We start from the raw sequence: 17,744 nt of genomic DNA, 5'->3' as shown, positions 1-17,744 counted from the left end.
ATGTCATGTACCTGATTTTCCATTATGGATGCCTGGTAGAGACTGTAATCAAAATAAGGGTTTAGGTTGTCGAAATCGTCAACTGTTATTGTAACAGTTGCTGTGTCCTTGAATTCATCTTTGTCCTGCAAAGAAATGGACAAATGTTAAGGTCTGTCTTTAAGTATAGAGCAATACTTTGAAGTTTAGTGCTAAAAGTAAAGAGGACACTGATAGGACTTTACTTTAGCTTCTACGGTGAAGGTGTAGGCAGCATTATTGTTGTAGTTCAGACGTTGGGTCAACCTGATGATTCCATCACTTCTCAGCTCAAATTCAGCTGGTGCTGGATGCTGTTTATGGCAGAAGTGTCATGAATTAGCATGAAGCTATGCAAAAAGTGTATGAACATAAACTGAGCTTATTGTAATTGAGCCAAGTATGACATGTTCTTTGGTCTTGGAGCAGTATTCCAGTCTGTTTCCAGTTAAAACCAGTCTTGTACCTTAGCTTTTGAGGTGGACTACTCATTTAGTAACCTAATGTATAACATAATGTACACTCAGATATGTCATGACTCACCAGTATTGAATATGTAATTCTGCTGTTTTCTGGAGAGACATCTGCATCTGTAGCCTTTACCCTGAGCACATCTGAATTCACCGACAGCGTCTAGAGCAAACGAAAAAGTTTAGTAAGAGATTTTTGTCAGTGTTTGTCAGCTACGAGAAGATGTGACCGTGTACACACCTCTGAAACTGTTTCACTGTATGTTTTGTGCTCAAAGACTGGAGGGTTGTCATTGACATCAAGAACATTTAATGTCCGTTGGTTTTGAAGCTAAGATGCAAAAAGAAGAGTTTATGGTGAAGGTTTATGCACTGGTATCTATATAATGTTAATTTCTTGCATTATATATTTATTTAATTTAATAAACCTACTCCTGTGTTTCTACAGGTGACTGAATAAAACACCTTTTCTCCGACCTAGAAGAGATAAAACACACAACAAGAGAAATGTATCTTCCAGTGTACAGACCGTAAATGATGTCCAAATAAAGTCGACCAGTGAGGTCAAACAAACCCCCTTTAGTGCATCAGCGTCCAGTGGTTTCCTTGTGCGAATGGTAGCAGTTGATTCTCCTTCAGTGTAATCCAGTTCCAGAAATGTCACACCGATGGGGAATAAATGTTCCTCCAGTTCCAGACGATCTTCAGGTCTGATATTAGTGAGAAACTCCACGTCTCCTGTAAGCCGCCAGATAAATCAATGTCGAAACACACCATTACATTCTAACACACAATCAAACAGTACTTTACTTGCATTATTACTCCTATAATACTCCCACAAGCAACTGTTATGATTACCACAGAAATCAAAATATTGAAGAATATTATTAAAAATAATAAAGAACATATTTTGTCATTTATATATTTTATATATAAATACTATATATATAATTTGCTATATATTAATTATTTATATATTTTACTTAGAATAAAATAAAATTATATATATATCTCTAACCCTACCTAACCCTAACCCTGACCCGAATAAAAAATATTATAATATTAAAACCATATATAAAAAAAGGATCCAATACATCTAATCTTAACTGTCACTAAATTTGGCTGGTCATTTGATTTGGAAATACTGCAAACTAATACACTATATTTTGTAGTACAATACTAGTATTGTATATATAACACAAAAATTATGCACTAGTTGTATTCAGTTTATTTTTATATTTATCTCACCCTCATATCCTTCCAGGACATCACCTACAGTCTTCATAGATCCCTCTGCACATTTTATCTCTGAGGTACCTTGAAAAAACAAGTATAAAGAATTCAGAAAGTAATTAATGGATAAGGCCTTAAATTCATCAGCACACACTACATATAACCACATAATAGATGGAAAAACATGAGAAAAAAGTTTGTTTAGAGGTATTTTGAAGTACTTAAATGGAAATGCAGGGGACATGATTAAATTCTCATTCTGTTTTCAACATCGATAAGCTTTTGGTGGCAATTCAGAGAATGTAGAATAAAATTAACTCAGTGTGCAGTGAGCAGTGTTCATGGGAAATGTAAATTGTCATCAGATCATACACACTGATTTACAACTTGTAGCCTATGTGAAGGTCTTTTTAAATGACGAATGAAATGTTAAATATATATATATTTTTATGATATTTTCTCAGGAACAGCGCAGCATAAATTCTGATTAAAGGTTCTGGTTCAAGATTCTGGTTCAAGGAATGTTCCGGGTTCAATACAGATGTTAAGCTCAATCGACAGCATTGGTGGCATTATGTTGATTACAAAAAAGAATTATTATTATTTCTATTCGTCCCGTGTTTATTACAATAAATTAAAAAGATCACATTGATACTGAGGCACTTACAATAGAAGTGAATAAGGGCCAGTCCATAAACATTCAAATACGCATCAATTTAAAAGTATAGCCACAAGACGTAAACATTATACGTGTTATGATGATTTTAGTGTGATAAATCACTTGCTTACCCTAACTGTATAAACCTTTATCCAATGTTACAACGTAATGCTGGGAAAACCTGTAATCTGGTAAAATGCTGGTAAATCGCTGATTTTATCACACTAAAATCATATTATCATGTATAGTGTTTACATCTTGTGACTATACTTTTGAACAGCTCTCAACAAATATTTTGTCTATTTTTAAGATTTATGCAATTTCTTAATCAAATTGAATTGTGTAATCTTTAACAAAATTAAATAAATAAAACGTACATTTATTCAAATTGAAATTGAAATGCGAAAATCTTAAATATACAATTTTTCTTTTTTGAGTGAGTATTTTAATGTTTACGGACAGGCCCCATTCACTCCCATTGTAAGTGCCTCACTGTAACCGTGATTTTTGATTTTTTTAAATAAACGAGGGACGAGTCAAAATTACTGTTAGTGGTAATTAACATAGTCACAAATGCTGTTGATTGAGCTAAACTTGCTGCACATTGTCATTTTTATTATTATTATTAACCGTGTCGAATCCATGTCAAAAAGCCTCAGAATTTGTGTATTTCTAATAAATTATTATGACTTACCAATAGCATCACACCATGCGCTTTGGAAATTCAGACAGGATAAAATAAATAAAATAGAGAATAAAGTCGTCTTTTCCATAATTCACTGTAAAAAGGTGCAGTCTGTGTTATGAAACCTGGGAGCAAAGGGAATGATCATTCCTCATGTAATATGTGCTCTCTCTGCCTCTCTCTCTCTCTCTCTCTCTGTGCAGTGCTTTATTACATGCAATAAACAGATATGAGCACTGCTCAAGAGGTGTAAGCAAGTATCAAAGGTTCTTCATAAAGCCTAATAATACAGGAGTGATCATCATGATGCTGGGGTCATTTGCTGGAAAGAAATGGAAATGGCTTGTGTTTATGGAAATTTTTATTTGTGTTTGTGTAGTGTCTCACATTCTAACTTTTGGTTTTCCACTTAGGAATCTTGATCATTTATGCTGAGCCTAGGCTTTGTTGTTGATCATGTATAAACATTTTACTACCATGCTTACTCATACAATGATTTCAGTCACCTAGGGATATTTGTATTTATTAATAAAACCCATATAACTAACTAATTGCCGTAAATCGTTTGACCTTTATGCTGGACTTTGGCCTGCAATTGAACATTGGTTGTAAAGACACATTTTTCAAACTCTGGACTGCTGGGTAACTGAGATTTTAATGTAATATTCCATTTATTTCCATGTAGTTACTGCCAATATAATCAATGATTTATCTTATCACTGCTTATAAGTTACGGGCCAGGTTTATCACAAGCAACTTTACAATTTATAACACCAGCAATTTCAGTGACATCACAGAACCAATCAAAGGTATTGTAAACTCACCCAGCGAAACCGTTTCACACAATAAACACTGTGTGTACTCAGTAACATTATCGTGTCTTATGATAATGGTTATATAAACAACAAACATAACTTTTGCTAAAAGAATAATTGTGCTACAGTTTTGCTAAAAATATAAATCCATTACTGTGCTTTTGTTTAGATAAAATGCTCATTCATAGCGCAGAAGATTTAATGAAGTTCTCTGTTATGTCTGACTTATTTCATTGTTTTTATGAAGTATCAACTTTTTCACAATTTATCAACTAAAATTCCTTAGGAGAAATAAAAATAGACACAAGTGAATCAATTGCTATAAAATTAATTCATTGAAGTTAACAATTGGGTAATCTATCGTATTGGGAAATCAGAAACCAAAACTAGAGTTAGGCCGATATATCGGTTTTACCGATTAATTGGTGCCGATAGATGCTCTTTGGAACTATTAATTATCTGCAAAAATAACGATAGTTCAGTTTTGTTTCCCAGGTGTGTTTGTGTGAGCTGGAAGCACAGACTTTTTTAAAATGAGAGTCCCTGGTGTATTTCGGGCTTGTTTATAGTTAAAAGTCCTGCAGATTTTTCTTTTTCTCTCTGGTTATTATTGGGTTTTTGGTTTCACAATAAACTTTTATTCATGTTGGTCCCTTGTTGCCTCTATGCCTTTTCCTACCACAGTAATGAAAGATTTTTTATTTCTTTTTTTACATTCAATAAATAGATTTTTGGGGGGGGGGGGGTTTCCTCCCCTTTTCTCCCCAGTTTGGCATGCCTAATTCCCAATGCGCTCTAAGTCCCCATGGTGGTGTAGTGACTAACCTCAATCCAGGTGGTGGAGGACAAATCTCAGTTGCCTCCACGTCTGAGACTGTCAATCCACGCATCTTATCATGTGGCTTGTTGAGCACGTTACCGCGGAGACCTAGTGCGTGTGGAGACTTCACGCTATTCTCTGCGGCATCCTCACACAACTCACCACGCGCCCCACCGAGAGCGAGAACCACATTATAGCGACCACGAGGAGGTTACCCCATGTGACACTACCCTCCCTAGCAACCGGCCAATTTGTTGCTTAGGAAGCCTGACTGGACTCACTCAGCACACCCTGGATTCGAACTTGCGACTCCAGAGGTGGTAGTCAGCGTCTTTACTCGCTGAGCTACCCAGTCCCCCAAATAAATCGATTTTTAAAACAATGGCTGATCCACCACCTTAGTTATTGGTAATGGCAAAATCCACTAGTAGTTGACCTCTTCTCAAAACTCTTCTTAAAATCTCTTGACAAGAAGTGAAAAAACTGGTACGAATTTTTCTTATGAGAATCATCTGAGATGCTGGAGACTTGGCAACATACAATAGTCTCATGACAACTTGTAATAATTCGTCTGAGATGGCGAAATCATAAGATATCGTAAGACTTGGCTCGAACGAAAAGGTATGATTTTCAACACCATCCAATAAACAAAAAGGATTTCAAATCGATACAATACAGGCATTCAGTTTTATCTAGCCTAACCAACACTTTTTTTGAAAGAACTGAAATGTCTGTGAACAAGTTTGGTTACCCATTCTATATTTATTTATGCATTCATTTATGTATGTCAATAGCCTGTAACGCTTCCCTCGTCTCGTTCCAAACTCCGATGTTTTCTTTCCTGATACACAAAAATTATTTTCCGATTAAAATCATAATCAGGTTTATGATTTGGGTAAGGAGTTACATGCACTTTATCGTTAAGTTTAGGTTTGGGGTTCAGATTAAATTTAGGAAAAATCAAAATAATATTGTTCGTTGGTTCGTTTATTTGTACAAGTTGTACATTTTTGTACGGGACAACTCATGCGATTTCGCCATCTCGTACTATTATAACAACTTGTCATGAGACTGAGTTGGACTTGAAAAGTCTCTATTTGCTCTCCATTTAATCTCATTTCTATCTAGGAGAAACAGATTTTGGATTTGTTCTTTTTGTCACATTAAACTGACTGTTAACCTTTGTACGAGGCCTTCAATTATTTTTGATACTTTTCAAATGCCTTACATATGTAGATTTATTTAAATAAATCTCCTTTTTTATTTTTTATTTTATTTTATGGAAATCCAGTTCAAAGGAGGTGGCAAGAAATGTGGACCCAGGAGAGAAAGGGAATTAAAAAAGAGGTAGGAAATGAGAGAGTAGTTTGTGGCAAAAGAAGGGATGACACAGTAATTTCATGACTCCGTATCGGACACTGCATTGAACCAGTCACTATTTAAGATAGGAATGCATAACAATGGACTGTGCAATAATTGTGGATTACCGGAAACTGTCGAACATGCTCTATTAGAATGCATAGGCCATTACAAAGAAAGATCTCAGCTCAGAGAAGATGTTAAAGCCATATGCAAAGGAATAAATAGTTTAACATTACAGAACCTACTGAATAAAAATTCAGAAGTGACTAAGGCTGTATTAGATTACCTAAAGACAACAGGTCTGATTAAAAGAATATAACATCAAGTCCTTGGGAAATATGATATTCAGTTTAAACAATTAGATTTCAGATAGGAGTTTTTAACCCCCCCCTCTCTCTTTTCCATCTTTTTATTTCCTCCTCCATTAATGCCTCACACTCCATCCCAGTAGGTGGCGGAAATGCACCTGGTTCGCCAACCACCAATAAATCCAAAGAAGAAGAAGAAGAAGAAAACAGAACGCTGCATTTGCCGGAAATGAAAACAACCGGAAGACCGGAAGTGAAGGGACGGTTTCTTGTGACGCGATCACATGACGCACCGTCAACATGGCTGACGCGGACAGCGCGAGAAGTGTGAGCGCGTTACTGAACGGCATCGCGCAGAGAGTTTATTACGGGAACACAGAAATCACAGAAGAGTTACTGAAGAATGAGCTGTATGCCGAGCTGTCCCAGGACGAGTTTCACGCGTTACATGAGAAGATGAGAGCGCTCTTAAAGGTACATCTCTCCTCTGCTGCTTCTCTGATCACTGTATTAGCAAATATAAATGACAACAGTGTAGTTTATTCATGTTTCTGCAGTTGTATACAAACTGCAGTCTAATTCGTGATTTTGTGAGACTTGAAATAGCTGGGAGCACGCAAGAGTATCAAGTTGTTTATTTACATATTTCAGGAGGGGCTGCAGTACCATGTTATTCCACTAGAGAAAAATTCAATTTTTCTGTTGTGACCATTTTCTTCCATACTACTCTGACTGTTTCTGTAGTATACACTGTGCAGTTTGTATACTTTGCGCATTTTAGCAAATATAAGCCTTGTGGGGTTTCTGTGCTTACAGAAAATTATCATACTATGCCCATAGTATGTATACTGTATACTGCAGAAGTAGTAAGAATTGAATGGTAGTATACTTTAAGATATGGCCAGCATTTGAGAAGTTAAGATTGAAAGTGTTCTTTTCTTATTAAAACTTTAAAGAAATATGCAAAACAGTTCCTTTCCCTTAAAATTTAGCTAAAGGTACTGTTCTTAAAAGTGCTAAATGATCCATCAGAGATGAACTGGGACTAAAAATCAGCCCAGAACAGGGCAATGGTGACACTAAATGGAAATATTTGCTAATATTTACTTACTGAAAAATATAGAATTATGTCAGATACATGTGCTGCTTACACACTGTCACTGATGATTACATACATTTATAATAATTTAAATTAAAATGGTAATTTTTTTTTGTCTCTGATTACATCAAAATATTATTTTCAAAAAAGCATATTTAAAGGGATAGTTCACCCAAAAATTTTAATTCTCTCATAATTTACTCACCCTCATGCCATCCCAGATGTGTATGACTTTTTCATCTGCTGAAGGTTTTTAGATGAATATTTCAGCTCTGTTGGTCAGTACAATGCAAGTGAATGGTGACCAGAGCTCAGAAGGTCCAAAAAGCACATAAAGGCAGCATAAAAGACTCCAGTGTTTTAATCCATATTTTCAGAAGTGATATGAAAGGTGTGGGTGAGAAACAGATCAATATTTAAGTCCTTCTGCTCTTTAAATTCCTCTCCTTGCCCAGTAATGGGTGGTATGGATGAAGAGTGTGAATCGCCAAAAACGCAAGAAGAATAATGCAGAAGTGATTTTCTCACCCACACCCATCATATCACTTCAGAAGACATTGATTTAACCACCGGAGTCAAATGGATTATTTTTATGCTGCCTTTTATGTAATTTTTGGAGCTTCGCCATTTTGGCACCCATTCACTAGCATTGTGAGGACCAAAAGAGATATTCTTCTAAAAATCTTCATTTGAGTTCTGGCATGAGAGTGATTAAATGATGAGAGAATTTTCATTTTTGGGTGAACTGTTCTTTTAATGGATGTGCATGCTTATCCAGTGAAATAAAAATAATTTACTGATGAAATCAAATCAGACATGAAATTTGACATTAGATCAATCTTGCACGTCAAATGGACGTTTGATCCCTCGCGCTGAAAAGGTGCGTCTCTCTCCCGCTTCTGGTGTTCCCTGTATTATATTTGCTTACATGGTTTCAGTTTTCAGAGTTTCGGCCGCACTCTGTGGCTGCAAATGTGCAATTGTATTTTATAGCTTCTTGTGTGCAATGAAGCGATTTCCATTTGTATGCCCACATTACGTAGGCATAGGACATTGCGCGTATTGGAAAGAATAGACGCGAAAAAAACTTTTTAAAAAGACCGATCTCCATGATGCGCATCGTCACATTTTTAACTGCAGTGTATCTTCCCACGATAAACTGTTACACCCCTAGCTGATACCGATAACTAAGGTGATGGAAAAGGCCAATTACCGATTAATCATCCAATAGTTTTAAAAATTGTATTGAATTTTTATATTTCTTAAATGTAAAAAAAAAAAAAAAATATTGTCTCTCCTTACCGTGACGGGTACTAGAGGTAGACCGATATATCGGTTTTATTGATTGATCGGTGGCGATAGTTGCTTTTTTGAACTATCTGTTATCGGAAAAATCTATGCCGATTGTTGCTGATATTTATTTTTTTCACATCAATAAACCTCATCTAGTGATAAACAGTGTGTGTATATATATATATATATATATATATATATATATATATATATATATATATATATTCAGAACTCTTCATCTGGTGAATATATAGGCTATAAAAAGTAATTTGGTAAATACGTACACAAAGAGCATTGTAATGGCGCCAAGTCTCTGTCATTTCTAAATAAGAGTCACTGGAGTATTGCGGGCTTGTTTGTAGTTAAAAGTTCTGCGTTATACCGCAAATCTTTTTCAGTTATTGTTGGGATTTTGGTTTCACTATTTACTGCTTTCGGGATTTTATTCATTTTGGAGCCTTAATATCTGTGCCCTTCATAGTAAGGAAAGACTAAGTGATTTTTTTTATCATTCTATAGATCAATTTTTAAAAACTATCTGCCAATCAATCAGTTATCGGCCTTTTCCACCACCTTAGTTATGGTTATCGGCAAAGCTATCGGTCGACCTCTAATGGGTACAGACAAAAATGCAACAAGAGTCCAAAATGAATGAAATCCCAGATGCAGTGCAATTAAAATACAAGATTTGGTGCATAACATGGGTCTTTTAACTGTAATGTACTTTATGAGTTGACAGGGCATGGAAAAATATATGGAAAATAACTATCAGTGTTGATTTTCGCCTATAATCGATAGTTCCAAAAGCAGCTATTGGTGTGATGGTCCGAATCAACCTCTAGTATACAGTGTATACTGTGCAGAATACTAATTTTCCATTCCAAACATACTCAAAGTCTTACTTTGCTTACAGTAAATCATTATGTTTCTGTATTAATTTTTTCCATAGTACACCATTCTGACACCAACCTAACCTCCTTCTGTCTCTCTCTCTCTCTTTTGCAGTCCATCGCGTCTGCAGACATGGACCAGGCGCAGCTCGAGGCATTCCTCACAGCGCAGACACGTAAGCAGGGTGGCGTTAGCGTAGAGCAGGCAGCCGCTCTGTCACGCTTCTGGAAGGCCCACCGCGTGCGGGTGCGAGAGAGTCTGCTGTCGCAGAGCCGTTGGGAGCCCGGCCTGAGGAGCTTGAAGTGGAGGGTGGACCTGCATACCTCCGCTAGCAGGGGACAGGTGTCCAACAGTCCAGTAGCCCTGGTGGAGTTAGAGCTGGGTCGCACTGGAGAGGTGAGAGTTGAACTAATCAAAATTGGAGTTTTGTGGCTTTTAATCCATGTCTACTAGCTTTGGGGTCATCTATATGCTAGTCCATTTCTAAAAGTTGGTAAAATAATTTTTAGCATTTATACACATTTATAATTTACAGTCTTTCTATTCCAGGAAAACAGAGCAAAAATATTAATGAGTAAAGTAATCAGGCTAATTCACAAATTCAGTTTTACAGTCTTTTGTTAATAATTATGAAGCAAAGAATCAGGATATGCAAATGCTGTATTCAACAAACCGCATGATTTGAGATATCATCCATGTTTGAAACACTAACTGTGCAAGACAATTTACAAGCCAAAGTTTAATATGTAGATTGATGGGTCTGTTCAATTTAGAGGTCGACCGATATTGGATTTTGCTGAAACGGATAACTAAGGTGTTACATCCAACTGCAAGAGTCCAACATGTATAAAATGCCAGATCCTGTTTATTGCAAAATAATAATAACCAGAAAAAAATGAACGTTCAATTCATAATGCAAGACTTTTAACTATAAACAAGCCCAAAGCCTTCAACGGCACTGATGAATTATCGGTGTTAATTTTGCAGATTGTCGATAGTTCAAAAAGCAACTATCGGTGCCGATTAATCGGCAAAAGCGATATATCGGTCAACCTTCCATTCAAATCACTAACACAAAGTATGAGCAACTAGTAATAGTGATGCTTGCCTTATAAACAAAATGGATAATATGCACCTCTGGTTTTTAATTAGTGGTTGATAGGATATCTAGAGAGCAGGATGGCTGGTGGCCAATATAAATGCCGATAAACATAATACAAATAATACAACAGCAAATCAGATGTACACAATATTTCTCAATATTGACTCACATTTGCATAAACCTGAAAAGAAAAAAATCTTGAAAACACAAAGTGTTGATTGCTAATTGAAAAATCTATTGGTAGATTTTGAACTGACACAAAGTTAACCAAAAATGGCCAAATATCGGCATATTAATTGGCCTGGCCGATATATCAGTCTATCGCTAGTTTTAATGTTGCCTAAATAAAATCCAAAGGTCTTTGCTAAATCTAGGACAATGAGTGTTTGGATTATGTCATTACACAATCAAAATGGGTTAAAAGGGTATAAAAAAAGTGTACTAGCACAGACCTATAATTGTGTGCAAACATGCCACGAGAAAATGAAGACTGTGGTTTAATTCCACGTGCTTTGGGAGAAGTTTTAACATGTTTGGTATTTTTTAAAGGTGTTGTTTGTATGTTGCACTTTTTATTGCTGGCACACTTTAAAATGAGTGCAAACTCTGTAGACCTCAGTGAAACTCAACTTTACAAAAGTACTTTTGATGAATGTGTTTAAAATCATACAAGGTGAAGCAGTTTTATTTTACATGGAGCTGGACTGCCTCATGGTCACATCAATGTTGAGGTCACATGACTGGACGTATACTACTCTCATCATCTTGGTAATCCCCCATTTTTGACACTTTAGCTCACAGAATAAATTAATCGTGGCTGACGGAGAATAGTACATAATGGCATTTGTAACCAAAAACAAGTGCGTTTATGATGCAGAATGCTGTACCGGCCAGTGCAACAGAACAAAAAAATGACAGAGTGCACCTCTAAAACTCATCGACACATTCCTGAAATGCATGAGGGTTCTTCTCTATCTTCATACTGCAGAAATGTAGTATGGAAGTATAGGATTCTGAACATAGCTCATGTTTTATTTCTTGCAAAATCTATAGCGAGTCGAGCAGTCAGTTACAGAACATACAGATCCATTAGTGACATTAGATCTCATTGCGCTGCTATTAAAGCTTTTCCTCCCTTCAAATCTGAGACGCTGATTTTTAATAGAGGCCATATTTTATCGATCAACAAAATGAGATTGAGAGCAGAATAACAGCTGCTTTTTTGTTTTGTTTATTTGGTTTTTGTTTTGAAACTGCTTAAATTATTCACTTAAAAATGTTCTTTGCGGCACCAAGCAGAATTGTAAAAATGACCGTATGCATGCATATATATATATACAGTATATAATTTTATTATTGGGTGTTTTCTCAACTTCGGGCAGTTTTAATGTCCCAGTGGTTGATTTTTAGTAAAACTAACAGATTTTGGATTTGTTCTTTTTGTTAAATGAAGGTCACATTAAACTGACTGTTAACCTTTGTACCAGGCCTTCATCAATTATTTTGGTACTTTTCAAATGCCTTACATATGTAGATTTATTTAAGTAAATCTATTTTCTTTTTTATGGAAATCCATTATTAAAAATACAAATTATTACATGTTTAAACTGATCATCTAAACAAAGAGTGAAATAAAAATAAACATTTCAAATTAATGTAGAATTAACAATATCAACTTGAGATGAAATATGAGACAAGTGGTGATTGAAGAAAACAAAGAAAACTCAAGGTAAATATCACTTGTGAGCAGAATATTTTTATTGGGTGTCATTTCCAATCAAGCTGTAACTTGGAGAAATTATGCAAAAAGTGTGAAAATATTATTGAATTGTGTGTATTTAGGATACATAAAATTTCAGCAATTAAATCAGCCTTAAAAAGACAAAGAAGTCGGCTATTTTATTTCAAAAACTTTAAAAATGTCATTTCAATTGGTCATTTCCACCACAGAATTGATATAAACACAATACAGAATCTGAGATGTGCTGGTAATGACACTGTGGTGGAAATTTTTACAACTTTCAGAAAAAAAAAAAATATGTCTTAAATCTCCTGTGATGCATACCCTGTTGGACATTGTTAGAAGTGAAATTAAATAAAGTAGTGAGAGTGTGAAAATTTTTTAAACAGGATTTTACTTTCTTGAAATTCACAGGGCTAAAGTTGAAGAAACACTATTATATATTTTTAATTCTATGTTGCTGTAAAAAACAAACCACAAAAATGTTAGGAAACTGCAAAAATGTGATAAACAGCCTAATAAAGAAACAAATCATTCTGCATTGTATAATTTTTATAAAATTTCTTGGTGAAGAATTGCACCGTAAACACTGCACAGGTCGGTGCATGGTGCAAATAGACAGAGGTTTTGCTCAGAAAGAACAAAAATTAGAAGGAACATCACTCCGCTCCATTGTCTTTGGCTGTAATAGGAATCTGCTCTGTGTTGTAAGTGGCTTTCAGTTTTGTCGCTCATCTGTCCATGTGTTTGTTTGTGTATGAGGGCTCTAATTGTTTCTCATTATTCATGCTGTGTGCTCAGAGAGCACATTACACTGTATGATTCATGCTGAGAGAATAGGGGACTTCTCTTTAGAGCAGGAGTGAAGCTGAAAGGTTCCTCATCATGGGTTTAGCGGTGCTGAAATGAGATTGATGCTTCATTCAGTCATGACAGAGTATGGAGCACAATTACCACCAAAAATAATTTCAAAGCAACACAACACATTAGTGTTTGTGTTAGATTATGTGTTATTATCATTAACAAAAACACAATGAACATGTTTGTTAATTACAGTATAAAAAAAAAATCCTGTCGTTTTTACAAAAAAAAAAAATCTGGCAGCTGTGGTTGCCAGAATAATTATGTAAAAAATACAATAAAAATGTAAACAACTTTACTGAACAACCTGCACATTTTACAGTTTAAAACTGTTGTAATTTACATGACCACACCGGCACTGAAAAAACAAAAAAACAATTCTGTTAAATTAACAGTAAAATAACTTCATAAACTTTATTAACCTTCTAAAACTGTAAAAATCTGCTTTTTACTTTAAAATTACTGAAGAGCACATGATGACATGAAGTTCATCAATAGTGGCTCTTCCAGAAGACCAATAAACATGTTGAGACGGTGTTCAGTGTCACTCACACAAACACTAAACACCATCAGGGTAACACGTGAAATTTAAATACAGTAAACATTAAACTACATCAAATATAAAACAGAACATCCCAGTGTACGTAACTGATATAAAAAACAAGAAGAAACATAACTATTCCCGTAAAATATAATGAAATATGATGGGTCATGCAGGGAATTCTGGGAACGCCTGATTGTTGTTTTTTACTGTAATTTTAACAATTTACTGTAAAAAGTACATGTACTCTCTTGTTAAACAATGTCAAATTTTATCATTATTCCAGAAAATCACACTTTTTACAGCTAAAAAGTAATTTTACAACATTTTATTGTAAAAACTGCTGTATTGTCTTTTAAAATATATTACAATATTTTACTGTATATTTTACAGTTAATACTCAGTTTTTTTCTGTAGCATTTTTACAGTCCTTTACCGTTAAAATTACAGACATTTTTTACAGTGTAAAATAAAAAAAACAGAACTAAAATACATTTCTTGACTCTACGTTATGCCTAACAATGTCCCTTATCCATGACTTATAATGTAGAACAGCCTCTCGTACCTTATTACTTAATTACACAGTATAATAACTACATCTCATTACATTTAATCTGATAAAAGATGCTTATTCTCTATTTAATAGAGTGCAACAGACTGGTTCCAGAAGTAAAAATCCCATTCATTTTCTCCACAGACAAATTGATTAACAATAAGAAACCTTTAAAGACAGTCCTACCGTGAGCTCCTGTTGATGCCATCTGTCTTTAATGGCAGATTTCATGAAATCCATATGGATTTCATGAAAAAAAAAAAATGGGCGGATGGTGTTTTGCGCTCCATTGTTTATTGCTGTTAAAACGATTGTATAAAAAGATTCTGAATTCAGTTTTAACCGTTTTAGATCCTCTTGATCCTGAGGATTTTTTGGTGTTGCTTCACTTTCAAAGGGAACAACTTTTTGAGTGTTTTCCATGTTGTGAATCTTACGTCTTTGTGTTGATGCAGGTTGATTAGACATAAGAGTGAATGTCAATGTTCTCTTTTTCAGAACTCTGAGTTTGTGTGTTTGGAGTTTGATGAGCAGAAGGTCAATCTAGTGCTGAAGAAGATGGCAGAACTTCAGGAGAGCATCAACAGCATCGTACACCACAGCTAGAGCTTGTGCGTGTGTGTTTGAGTGTGTATCTTTGTATTGTCATAATGAATATTCATTATACTGTAAATAATATAATCATTATTGTAAAGGATCAGTCATGATAATGTACGACCTGCTGTATCATCTTGAGTCACTCTACAGTTTTATTACTAAACTAACAAGGAAAGTGTCAGCTTAATATTGATATAATTATTGTTTCTACTCCAACCCATTGCCAACATATAATTGTTTAGATGTTTGCTGACTTTGCTTTTCACTTTAGTACATTTAACTGTGTTTGAGTGACTCAATGGAGCAGGTCAAATATTAACACACCAATAACAATGTCAAATAATCTGTAGATTTATTTTTTACTGTATTCCTTTGTACAGGAAATAAAATGTTTTTTGTGTGTTAAATTATACTTATTCTGTTATAACAGTACATAGCAACATTGTGAGTAACATGCTTCATTGGGCCTGTCCAGAGTCTTCATGTTTCATAAGATCTACTTGTATCCTATCAACCACTGCAAACTCTTTAAATACAATACAAAAGTATGTTAAATTCATATCTGGAAAGCATCACAATCTAATTCACATCTGCTAAACATCTTAAAAAGAGCATCTGCTGAATGTCTTATTGACAAAGAGAGGAAACGTCTTACAGATGCATTGCAGATGAGCAAAAACAACCAAAATAAATACGTCTTCCAGATGTAAACACACACATCAAATAGATGTCTGGGTGATGTATCGGGGGTGACTGTTTGCTCATCTGTGATACATCTGTAAGATGTTTGCTTTTGGATGTTAATAAGATATTCAGCAGATGTCTTTGAGACGTTTATGATTTAGATTGTAAATCTGATCTTTTAAGATGTTTAGCAGATGTTAATCAGATTGTGATGCTTTCCAGATGAAAAATAGACATCTCGAAGATGTGCATGTGCTCTCTGTGGTAAGGTTCATTGTACACACACTCCCACACACATGAATACTCATTTTATGAGAATACGGCAATGTTTGTTTGGTTTGGATTCTCATGTTGCTCTTTACAGGACAGTATTGACAGAAATTTTATGAGCTCGGGATGTTGACCGCATCTTTCAAATTAGTCTCCAGCAAGAGACTGAAACAAAGTTTACATTTGTCATAGGAGAACAACATCTAATTTAAGCATTTACCTAGCAAGGTTTAAATTTAAGCAACATTAAACTTAGTAATGAGAACCAGATGCGTCACAGATGAGGAAGGCCGTGTTTGGTTTTGATTTCTGATATTAAATCTGGCTTTTCACCGAAATGGTAATGTATTAAATCTAATAGAAAACTGTTGGTAAAAAATAACAGGCAAACACATTTTGTGTAGATAACAGACAATTATATGTTTTTATGTCTCTATTGAACACATTATGTAAACATTCACAGTGCAAGGTGAAATGAAGACATGAAAACATATTATTGCGTGTTATTTGATTACAGGACTGTTCTGGGTTCAGTACAAGTTATGCTCAATTTTATGCTCAGCATTTCTGGCATAATGTAGATTACCACAAACATTTCAACTTTCTTTAAAAAATAAAAAACAAATCTGGGTTACAGTGAGGCACTTACAATGGAAGTGAATGGGGCCAATCATTAAACGTTAAAATACTCACCGTTTCAAAAGTATAGTCACATTAACTAAACAATATGTGTGTTAACATGATTTTTCTGTGATAAAATCGCTACTAACCTTTCCTGTGTAAATTTATATGTACAATTTTACAGCTTCATTGCCATGACAACATAACATCATAAACCGCAAAACCATAAAATCCTAAAACGACAATTTAAAAAATGTTATGGCTCACATAATATAAAGTGCTTTTATAAAATTATAAGCTTCACATTTTTCATCTTTAAACCCTCCAAAAATTGGTCCCATTCACTTCCATTATAAGTGCCTCACTGTTACCATTTTTGCTTTTTTTTTAAGAAAAGGAGGGAATCAAAATTAATTTGGGCCCCAATCGGTTTCATTGTAAGTGCCTTTTTGCTCTTTAAAGAAAAGGAGGGACGAGTCTGAATCATTATTATAATATATATTTTTTATTATAATTAATTATGCCATAAATGCTGCTTGAATTGAGCTATACTTGTATTGAACCCACAGGTTCCAATTTATGCAGAAGTGCAGATAAAGCCAAAGGGTTCACAAACTTTTTCCTGCAACTCTACTATCAAGACTGTATCCTTGAAACAGTCGACAGGCATTTTGAAGGGACAGGATGTTAAATGTGAATATTTATGACTGCCCAGATTATTAACTTTAATCTTGGGATTTAAAAATGTCTTGGATAGGCTTAAGAACGAAAACTAGACCTATAAGGGAACGTTCACCCAAAAATAAGAATTCTGTCAAACACTAATACATTTTTGTTCTATGGAAAAAAGATTGTGAATGGTGAATGAGTTTAGCATTTTCTTTTGTATAGCATGGAAGAACGAATGTCATACTTTATTTCTTGAGCTGCTCATTTAAAGGGATAGTTCACCCCAAAATGAAAATTCTCATCATTGACACACCCTCACACCATCCCAGATGTGTATGACTTTCTTTCTTCTACAGAACACAAATGAAGATTTTTAGAAGAATATTTCAGCTCAGTAAGTCATCACAATGCAAGTGAATGGGTGCCAAAATTTTGATGCTCCAAAAAGCACAT

General features: G+C 34.8%; 1 protein-coding gene across 1 annotated transcript; it reads left to right on the top strand.

The window, feature by feature from the left end:
* Positions 1 to 6,632: 6,632 nt before the first annotated feature.
* Positions 6,633 to 15,479, top strand: commd1 (copper metabolism (Murr1) domain containing 1). The gene is made up of 3 exons (XM_051705624.1): positions 6,633 to 6,843; positions 9,767 to 10,048; positions 14,949 to 15,479. The coding sequence occupies exons 1-3, from the start codon at positions 6,670 to 6,672 to the stop codon at positions 15,054 to 15,056; spliced, it is 564 nt and encodes a 187-aa protein (XP_051561584.1). The 5' UTR covers positions 6,633 to 6,669; the 3' UTR covers positions 15,057 to 15,479.
* The last annotated feature ends 2,265 nt before the right edge of the window (positions 15,480 to 17,744 follow it).

This window comes from Myxocyprinus asiaticus, chromosome 8 (genome assembly GCF_019703515.2).
Source record: "Myxocyprinus asiaticus isolate MX2 ecotype Aquarium Trade chromosome 8, UBuf_Myxa_2, whole genome shotgun sequence".
Classification (NCBI taxonomy): domain Eukaryota; kingdom Metazoa; phylum Chordata; class Actinopteri; order Cypriniformes; family Catostomidae; genus Myxocyprinus; species Myxocyprinus asiaticus.
The sequence above is the reverse complement of the archived record's forward strand: the minus strand, read 5'-3'. Positions and strand labels throughout refer to the sequence as shown.